Below are 11001 nucleotides of genomic sequence, written 5' to 3'. Positions count from 1 at the left end.
AGACTTTCTGTCTCTGAGTAATCTGTTGAATTACTGGTCTTTGGGGATTTTCAGAATCCCCCTTTCTCCTGAGTTTGAGGGAAATAAGAACCCACAGATATGCGCCTTTGGTCCGATTGAGTTCTTTCTCTCTAATTTATTTTAATTTTTATCCTATCAAGTGACAGGGAAGGGGTTTTCCACCGAAATAGAGAAGTTCTTTAGAGAGGTCGGCATACGTGACTTTGAACTTGGATCAGCTCCTCCGTGTCCCGCGGTGCGGAGAGAAATTGGAAGAATGGCAGAGAACGCTCCGGCTGCCCCCGCTTTGGGGCTGAGAGAGGGACAGGAATCCCAAAGTTTTCAGACGTCCTACTCCCGGTCCCATTATTGACCGCTTTTTTAGAGTATTTGGGAGCCGAGAGGGACAAGATAAAATATGATGTGTCTTGGAGCAGGAGGACTTGTGGGACTTGAATTCAATGGAAGTGTAAGTAAACTTCCTTTCCCTTTAGTGAGTACATTTCAATGCGCAGCTTTGATTTTGCGCTTTGGACGAAAAGACTCACGATAGTAGCAAACCTTGTGAGCTGGCCATGTTTTTGCAGACATGAACAGCCGGCGAGGTTTCTTGTTCTGATTGAGTGTGACTTTATGGTAGGCTATGGCAATTGAAGACCATTCGGCTTTTGGGTGAAGGCTATTTGTTATATAGAGATCTGTTTTCTTTATTAGCCCATTGAGTTGTAATATGAAGCTCTGTTGTCACCAAACTCACCCACGTGTAGGGGTAATGTTCACCAAATTATGACTAATCCGAAATGATGTGTGTAGGCCTATGCAATATGTTTTGCATTAGGGCTATCTATAGTTAAACTCATCTAATGCATTTCGTTTTTTGCTTTTGCAGGAGAGAAAACGTTCAAACATAGGCTCGTGCGGTTGATTGCAGCTAAAATAAACAAAAGTCATATTTTGCAGCTAAGGCAAGACTGACAAACTGTACAAGATATCTAAGCAAAATGGACAAACCACCGACCCAACTCTCTATGAAAACAAGGTAAATGTAAACCTCGGGTGCGTGGCGGTGTAATACTTGGAACAAATGTACGTAGGCCCTCATGCCTACATGAGTCTATAGCTCACTGAAGGCTGTAGGTGCAGAGGCTATGAACATACATCATTTTCTTTATAGGGGTAAATGATCAGCAACTATTTTAAGGGAGTACTCTAGAGTCTGCAGTATAATCAGTTCTATTTCATGAAATGTTGTGTTCTGATATGCTACATTATATGCTTCTGTTTCTGCTGTATATTCCTACTTTTCTATAGCAGAGCTTGTGATATGCATTTACACATAAACGTGCGTTATTTCGCACATATAAATACTGTATTTATTTGTAAGAGAAACACGGTCAAAATATAAAATAGTGGTTTGGCTAAATTATTGACTATCGTTTCTAATTAAATCCGCCTGTCTAATGTTGAATGAAATGTGCAGACCCCACCTTCTACCCCAAAACCCCATTCGCTAGTTCACTTACAGTTATTTCTTTAACTCTATAGCTCAGGTTTTTAAACACCATTATCACACAACGTGCAATGTCGTATTGTCAATCCACCCGTTATACATCAACCTATAAAATTAAGGTTTTAAGGCTTCATATCCGATATTATTTTCTCTCCCTCTCTTCCCCTAAATGCCTCTCCTAAAAAGTAGGCGGCAATTATTAGTGGAAAATGGCGATCAGCTATTAGTCGCTAAAGCGGTACCTGCTATTGGAGGGGCACCTGGGATTGATGAGACGCAGTGGCCAATGAGACTGCGTGGAATGAATGGCCGGGCTTCAGTTAAAGGGGGCGTAAGAGGCGCTAGTGCCAGTCCACGGAGAAAGAGGGACCCTACGCAATAAACACAGGCAAGCGAAAGAAATAAACACACAAATCGGAACAACAATCCGAGATGCTGCCAAACCCCGCTCTCTCTTCGTGCTAGGACAGATATTAAGATAATTATTCAATTCTTCGTGTGTGTTTAAAAGCAATCAACATTCACAGTTTCCAGAGGAAAAACGCAAAGGAATCTCTTTACTTCCTTTGATGGGGATTTTTTGGTTGTTGTTAAAAGTTAACTACCAGTGAATATAGACGTGTTCGGTAAGACGAGCTGTTTAGGTTTTTTTTCGTCCTATGAGTGGATCATCGCTTTGAGCTTCGCCTGATATGGTGGTTCCATGCATGGAAGTTGTCATTTCGATAACTGAATAGACAATTGAATTGTATTTTTTCTACTTTTTTGTTATACACACAAGCTGATTCGAACGAAATTCGCTTTGAGAGACCATGTTACTGGACGCAGGTCACCAGTTCCCCGGACTGGGAGTTGGCACGTTTGCCAGGCATCACACAGCGAGCGAGATGCAGGAGAGAGACTTAAGTTTAGCACAAAATAGCTTCGTCGACTCGGCACACATGGGTGCATTTAAACTGAACCATGATCTTTCTCCAGGACAGAGCTCTGCCTTCACCTCCCAGGCGCCCGGCTACCCCGCAGGGGCTTTGGGGGCTCATGCAGCCCATGTCACCTCGTACGCGAGTTCCCCGTTCAACACCACCAGGGACTTTCTCTTTCGCAGCCGAGGCTTCGGAGAATCATCTCCGGCGAGCAGCCAACACGCTATTTTCGGCCCCACGGCGGGGTCTCTTCATCATACCCACACAGACAGCCAAGGCCACATTCTGTTCCCCGGGATTCACGACCAGCATGGGTCCCACGGATCCTCGAATGTGCTCAATGGGCAAATGCGTCTTGGACTACCGGGCGAGGTTTTCGGGCGTTCCGACCAGTACCACCAGGTCTCCAGCCCAAGGACCGACCCTTACTCGGCCGCCCAGCTCCATAACCAGTACAGCAGCATGAATATGAACATGGGGATGAACATGGGAGCTCACCACCACCACCACCACCCCGGTGCCTTCTTTCGCTACATGCGGCAGCAGTGCATCAAGCAGGAGCTCATCTGTAAATGGATCGACCCAGAGCAGCTGAGCAACCCCAAGAAGAGTTGCAACAAAACTTTCAGCACCATGCACGAGCTGGTCACGCACGTCTCCGTGGAGCACGTCGGGGGACCGGAGCAGAGCAACCACATTTGCTTTTGGGAAGAGTGCCCCCGCGAGAGCAAACCGTTTAAAGCGAAATACAAACTGGTGAATCACATTCGGGTCCACACGGGTGAGAAACCCTTCCCCTGCCCCTTCCCTGGATGTGGCAAGGTCTTCGCAAGGTCGGAAAATTTGAAGATTCACAAGCGTACACATACAGGTAATTAATTATACGATATTTATAGCATTTTACCTCTCGCATTTATTCGTTTCGTAAATGTACACTGCACATTTTAGAATTCACCATGCCAATGCGCCATGCTTTATTTCATCATAGCCAATTGTAGCCTATGGCCTGCAAAAAGCGTTTTTTCTCGTCGCCAAAATGCCCCAGACGATATTCAATCACAATAGTGGTATTTTTAGACTATTTTCAGACTGATTACAAAAGATATATATTTCGCTATAGCCTAAAGTGTGAATTCGATTATCCAATAGTACCCCAATCACATAGCTGGCGAGTCTGGAAACAATTAGCGTGTACACAGTTTTGAAGAAATGAAATGTTTCGCAGCAATTTGCTAAATTATGTAATATGCTTTTGAGGTTTTGTGGTCCGTCAACTTTAAAATGGGTCAAAGGCGAGGTTAGGCTTCTGGCTCGCAGTGCATTGCTTGCGCGGAGTAGGCTCCTGTAGCTTAAATCTCATCAACCGGTTGAATGTTTATGCAAGACTGAGCTTTTAGGATTCTATTCGGAATGCCTCGCCTCTTTTTCAGAAAATAGATTTTGTTATTTTATTTTGTCCACTGAGAAATAATGTTTGGCTTTTTGGTTTTAGGAAATCGTTTGGTGTGCTTACTCTTCAGGCGAGTGTGAATGTGTGTCATGGCCCTTTTCTTTTCTCACGCAATCCATTGATAATAGGTGCCATTACCAGCCTTTCACATTTTCACTGCAGCTATGGAATTGGTCAGGTGCTAATTCCTTATTGTTTCCAATCAAATGGCGCGCCCTCTGCACCAGAAGCTATTGCCCCACATGGGACGTTTTGATTATATACATTTAAGTCATCCTGGAGCCTAATTAAGCAATTTTGCATTTCATTTTTGAAGTAGGATATCAAATAAATATTCTTAAGTAATTTTTACATACTACTTACATTAAATTGCTGTGATTCAAAACAAATAGCCATAGGCCTAAATGTTTTACTATTTCTTAAAACCCACAATTTCCTGCATAAAAGAGAAAACGTCTGGTCCCACAAATTAAGTTAACCTTCTTTAAATTAAGTTGGTGATACAACTGAGATTTAACCGAATAGAAGGCATGTGTGAGCACCCCTGCATTCACTAACTTTGACGAATAGCTCTATATAACCCGCTGCTCGTGGTTGAATGGCCATGTTATTGAACGCAACTCGTATAGTATTAGGCCTAAGGCATAGTCGTTTTGTAGGCTTTTGCTGAGGAACTGCATCTAACGTGTCTGTTTTATCCCTATTTTTATGCAGGAGAGAAACCATTCCAGTGTGAGTTTGAAGGCTGTGACAGGCGGTTTGCCAACAGCAGTGACCGAAAGAAGCACATGCATGTCCACACGTCTGACAAACCATATCTTTGCAAAATGTGTGACAAGTCCTACACACATCCCAGCTCTCTGCGAAAACACATGAAGGTAAATGGACTTTGTCTTTCACTTTCCACTTTAACACGTAGCCTAAGGCTTGTTTACGTCTGTGTTTTGCGTGCTTAGGACATGTTTTGTCGTGGATTTGGTTTTCCTCTGTTATTTAGGCTTACACAATTACCTTCCCCATCATTCCTGAAGCACTTTGAAGTCATACTTCACAATGTCCCATCATCATATCATATACAAATAGTACCTGCACTTTTTCCAGGTCCACGAAGCGGCCCCCCCTCCAGCGTCCGACTCCTCGCCTGCAGCCAGTTCTGGTTACGAGTCATCCACACCGCCCGGCTTAATCTCCCCCACCACCGAGACCCAAAGCAACAACAATCTTTCACCCGCGTCCGCAGTCCACAACAACAACAACGGTCACAGCAGCCTATCGTCTAATTTCAGTGAATGGTATGTTTAGGACTGAACCGAACAGCGAATAACAGAACCATTGCTCAGAACCCCAACCAGCGCAGAAGATTCGGACCCTCATGCACGGAGGAGAGCATGAATACTATGAACGCTTCAAAAGCATATGAATAGATTTAAAACCACCAGGGAAGAGAACTCACTTACCAACAGAAGAAAATATGTAATATGTTCAAGGAGCATTCAATATATTTGTAAATAATTATTACACTCCCTCGTTCCCATTGGTTGTGATAGATTTTTGTCGTTCTGTGGTGTATAGATGTTCCTTCAATGGTAGCTATTTCTCTAACTGGACCTTTAGTGCACATTTTACGATTCAAGTTGTATTATGATGTTAAATATTGTGATCCTAAGGCAAATTGATTGTAACTATACTAAACATCTATAAACTGGAAAGAGTGCCAAAGTTAACACTTAACTCAAACAGTCCACCATATTTTGCTTGTAAATGTTGGCTTATATTTTAGTTTGCTGGGCTTAACTTGTGATGTTTTGTGCTTTGCAAGTTTTTAATTGTGAAATGCTATCTGGAAGATTAGACGTTGTACCGTTGGATTTTCTGTAATTTACATCCTTCCTTTTGTAAATATCTACTGCCATATTTATCCGTTTGTAATTAAATTATGGTATTTACTACAAATTAAACAATATTTATAAAGAATGTTTCTTTACTATAAATATGTACAATTGTGAGCTAAACAGGGGCAGTTGTTTTGTTATGTGCTTTTGTTCAAAGTTAAAGAGGTGTTTTCTTCATTATTGTGATAAGAATTTTACTGCATACAAATATAATAAAAGTGTTGCAAGTGTTAAAAAAACAGTTCCCTCTCTTGATGTCTTCATACCCAGAATAGGCACACAAAAAAAATCCTGTTGTTTTTATGGTTAATTACTGGCAAAAAAAACATTTTACAGTAATGCACTGTTAAACCAACATTTATTTGGAATTTATTGTAACATAGTTTACCTTTTTTTTTTATTTTTTTTTACTGTAACTTAAAGGTAAGTGACGGACAGTAAATTACCATAAAAACCAACAGGATTTTTTTTTTTTTAACAGTGCACTCTACTGGTGCCCGAAGCTGTTTCTTTGGCGGGTCATTTCAGATCAGCTTTTTCATATGAGACCTATTTTCAAAGCAGGCTATGCCCCACATTAGGTCAGTTAGAGCATGCATGCTATGAGGATATGGGTTATCTGCACTATGTAAATTACATTCTGCTTCCAGTGTTGAAACAAGCATTGCTTAGGATATTGTTTCTTTATGCCCTCAGATCATTCCCAAATGTTGGAGTTTACCTCTTATAAACCCGTCAGCTCTAGGTCTTATGCATTAGTCATGGCCTGTAATTTATTTTTTATGAACATGTATGGTCTGCAACTCCTGCTAATGTGGCTTGCATTTTCAATATGGCGGGCTAAATTAAAAGTTGCAAGATTAACGCGTGGACTAGGCCGAACCAAACCATCTCGCTGGTCACAAAACAAACATTGTGGCTGAGGTTTATTTATGCATGCTAGGCCACATTGTAAACTCAACTAAAATGTATGTCTACTTGAAAGTAAAAAGACTCTAAATCAGGCTACTCGAACCCGCATGTTATGCAGGCTAATTTATAACTCCACCATATAGTATCGCCCATGCATCCAAATTCAATATAATTGTTTTATTTAACACCTGACAATGACTGGCAATTTCAATTTGAGTTTCATTAAACGGCAGTATCTTTTAACCGTTTTGTCACAGGCTTTATGTTTGGTAGAGAGAACCCTGCACTGCCGAAAACACAGTCGAAAATCCCCTCCCCCATCCCGGGCATTTGACAGGGGGGTTGCGCTGTCAGAGCAGCCTTGAACTTGGACTTGACTCGGCCCTGAGCGGGACTCGAGCCTTCTGTATGCCGAGACACGGTTGTGTGACCCTATAATTAATTAAATTGTATTGATCTATTTCAACCACTTGTGAATACTTTCTTAGACTGAGACTCTTGTTTTCTGGAATAGTGAGTATTTTGTATTGTTTCGGCAACACAGTAGGCCTAAGCTATTTGAGACGATTTGAGGGGTTTCTGCCATCTGTAAATAAAACAGAGAGAGGGGATTCTAGGTTACAGAATATTTGGAAGGCCCGGATTATCAAAACTGCGATTAATATACGGCTCTGGTTTAACACATAGCCAAACTGCATCCCTTTTATACATGGTGTGTAGACCTAAGCAAGTGATGTTTAGACATACAAAGTACCCCTGGAAAAAAACAATATTCAAATAGTTGTCATATTCAATAAAACCACCGTCGACTAGAAAACGCAAAATATTTCTCGCTACTGACAAACAACAACATTGTTTGATGTTATTACACAATACATGGATATAGTTTAGAAAAGGAGCCGGATGCAACATGTTCTTTTCAACAGCGGGCTTGTAGCCTCGAGGTGGGTTCGTTGGAAATCTGAGCGGGTTCACATTGCGTATTTCGAGTGTTTTGTCCTGTCTTTCCTCACTATTTGCACTCGTTCATCATAGCCTAAACATGTAGGCTATCACACTTCATGTGTGATGTTTTTGCCCACCCACCAATGACCATACTGGCATACAGGCTTTTGTCCGTAGAAAATGAAATATAGTGATGCCTTAGGGAAGGGGTTGGCCACAAGACAAAAATCGAACGTCACGAGAATAACCGATTGATGCAGTTGGCGAGTATCTGAGGTAGCTTCTCATTCTGAGACGATGTGAATTCTCCACACTTTTAGAAAAAAACATGTTCTGGATAGATCCATAAAGGGTTCTATATGGCACCCCTAAATGTTCTATATAGAACCATTTTGTAAGGTTCTTTGATCAGTACCCCAGGGGTTCTTCTTCACTGAACCAAATTGGTTCCATATAGGGTTCTAAATGGAACCAATTTCGGTTCTATATACACTGAGTGTACAAACATTAGGAACACATGCTCTTTTCATGACAGACTGACCAGGTGAAAGCTATGATTCCTTATTGATGTCACTTGTTAAATCCACGTCAATCAGTGTAGATGAATGGGTGGATACAGGTTAAATAATGATTTTTAGGTCTTGAGATAATTGAGACATGGATTGTGTATGTTGTGACAAAATATTTGAGTGCCAGGCGCACTGGTTTGAGTGTGTCAAGAACTACAACGCTGCTGGGGTTTTCACACCCAACAGTTTCCGGTGTGTATCACGAATGTTCCAACACCCAGAGAACATCCAGCCAACTTGACACGACTGTGGGAAGTATTTTAGTCAACATGGGCCAGCATCCCTGTGGAAGCTTTCAACATCTTGTAGAGTCCATTACCTTATGAATTGAGGCTGGCCTGAGGGCAAAAGGGGTGCAACTCAGTATTAGGAAGGTGGGCCAAATATTTTGTACACTCAGCATATAACCTTAAGGGGTGCCATATATTAAGCACACATAGAACCTGTTTGGTTTTATCCAGAACCTTTTCATCTAAGAGTGCAGGCTATACTTTCATAGATGTGCCTAGAATGATCTGTGACATTTAATGAAGGCTGCTTGCATAGCTCGCTTACATACCTCGGCAATGCAATGATGTTCCTCCGTAGTCCTATACCCCATTCCAGCTCAGTTAAATCATTTATTTTAACAGAGTTTGGTGTTCAGGTGTCTTAGACATGTCTTTACATAGCCTTGCTATAGTCCCCTCAAACTCAGTTCCGGGGACTGATTTAGATCTGGGACACCAGATGTGTGCAATGAATGATCAGTTAGGACAGAACACCAGTAGGCTCTGGACCTCGTAGGGTAAGATTCGAATACCCCTGCTATAAGCCATAGTGAACTAATGTCCTGATTCAATATACAGTTTTTTTAACTGATTCACAAAGCTATTTCATCGATACATTTTGAGTAGCTACTGTACCTGCTAATGCCAGTTCATGCGTGGGACAGAAGTGCGGCATTTCTCACTGGCCGGGCAGGTGCTGTGACCTCTCTCAGAGGATGATATGACCTGTGCTGAGTGGGAAAAGGTCAAAGTTCAGTCCCACGCAGCGCGTCGATGCTGCTTCCTCCGCACATGCTGCTCTGATATTGATCCGCATTGGAGAAGGATGAGCTGGGAGAAAATAGGATACTATTTTTCTTTAAAGATAATTACTGTAAGATGATATTGATAGAGAAATTCAAATCAATCAAAATCTAATTTTATTTGTCATATGCTTCGCAAACAACAGGTGTATGTATACTGACAGTGAAATGCTTAGACTACTTCCAAACAATGCAGAGAGAAAAATATACAAATAATGGAAAAATAATAACACGATGAATAAATACGCAATGATTAACGATAACTTGGCTATATACACGGGGTACCAGTCGATGTGCAGCGGTGCATGTTTTGATTTCGTTTTGGCGTCACTTGCCCTTGCTCCAGGCTAATCTGTAATTCGTGTGAGGTGTATAGGCTAATGATGCATTTAAACATTATTTCAACATTCAATGAACAAGTTTATTCAGAGTTTAGAGTAAACGTCTTCAGGACTTTACATGAAGTATACAAATACAAATATATATAACACAATTTCTCAAAATTAAAATAGACCATTGATAGAACATTGAGAGCAGCTGAAGTCGATATATATCTATTGATTGAAACGAAGGTTGTATTAATATATATAGCGAGAGAGAGATAGAGAAAGGGGGTGGTATAGCAGATGTGGGTGAGAGAGAGTGTGTGTGTTTGCAAGGAGGAGGTAGGAGGGTGTTTGTTGCAATGGCAGAAATCCATCTAGCATGTTGGGGGCGATGAAACAACAGAACCCCATTAATTTTCAATGAAGGGAAGAGAAGTGAGCTGGGGACAATTGGGCGATGCAAGCATAGGCGAGGGAGCGTGAACCGGGCGGGACCAAAGTTTGGGAAAGCTGAACTTTTGTCATGTACCAATCGAAGCTCACTATAGTTTCTTGGCCCTACTGGATTGGCTGTTGATACCTAGCACTACCTAGTTTGCTTGCTTGCACCGACATGAGGGCGAGGCTAGCGTGGCTAGCCATATAGTGGACAACTGCTTTAAGTAATGTGTTTATGCATTTGCTCATGCCTCTGCTCCAGGTACAGTCAAGAAGGATGGGAGGAGCAGAATGCCACTTTTAGTAAAAACACACACAACATGACTTTGTGGAATGGCATTAGGTTCATGATGAAAATGTATTCTGGGACATTGTTCAGTAAACGCTCATTGTGTTATAGATATGAGCATTTATCGAATCGCTTTACATAGCACTAATGAATTTAATTAGCTGTTAATCATAGCCTTGGTACTTACAGACTTAGACCTGCTTTTTTACCGAAATAATTGTATTAATCATATTGAAAGAAACTGTTATCACATGTCCAATGCTACGATTTAGTCATTAATATTTCAATTGGCCTACTTTCCATAGCCCTCAAATTACCATTGAGATAGAAAATGTAAAGAAATTGGAATTATCGGGAAATATGAAACCATACACAAACATTCGATTAATTGCAGACTTAATTTTCTAACCGATTATATATTCTCTCTCTCTCTCTCTCTCTCTCTCTCTCTCTCTCTCTCTCTCTCTCTCTCTCTCTCTCTCTCTCTCGCACACTGAAAGTCACTCTCAACATTTCTTTCCCCCTCAATATATCTTGTGTAAACATTTATTTTATTTACATTTACTTTAGCCCAAATAGGCTACATGAGTAACGCGTGTACTGTTAGACAGGCATCAAACCAAAGAAACGTCAGTCATATTTTCACACTATCCACAGGAACTACCACCACGTCTT

General features: G+C 41.3%; 1 protein-coding gene across 1 annotated transcript; it reads left to right on the top strand.

The window, feature by feature from the left end:
• Positions 1-1576: 1576 nt before the first annotated feature.
• Positions 1577-5932, top strand: LOC139405978 (zinc finger protein ZIC 2-like). Its single transcript, XM_071148437.1, has 3 exons — positions 1577-3304; positions 4598-4761; positions 4985-5932. Exons 1-3 carry the CDS (start codon positions 2323-2325, stop codon positions 5183-5185), a joined length of 1347 nt encoding a protein of 448 aa, XP_071004538.1. The 5' UTR covers positions 1577-2322; the 3' UTR covers positions 5186-5932.
• Positions 5933-11001: the final 5069 nt, after the last annotated feature.

This window comes from Oncorhynchus clarkii, chromosome 3 (assembly GCF_045791955.1).
Source record: "Oncorhynchus clarkii lewisi isolate Uvic-CL-2024 chromosome 3, UVic_Ocla_1.0, whole genome shotgun sequence".
In the NCBI taxonomy this organism is placed as follows: domain Eukaryota; kingdom Metazoa; phylum Chordata; class Actinopteri; order Salmoniformes; family Salmonidae; genus Oncorhynchus; species Oncorhynchus clarkii.
The sequence above is the reverse complement of the archived record's forward strand: the minus strand, read 5'-3'. Positions and strand labels throughout refer to the sequence as shown.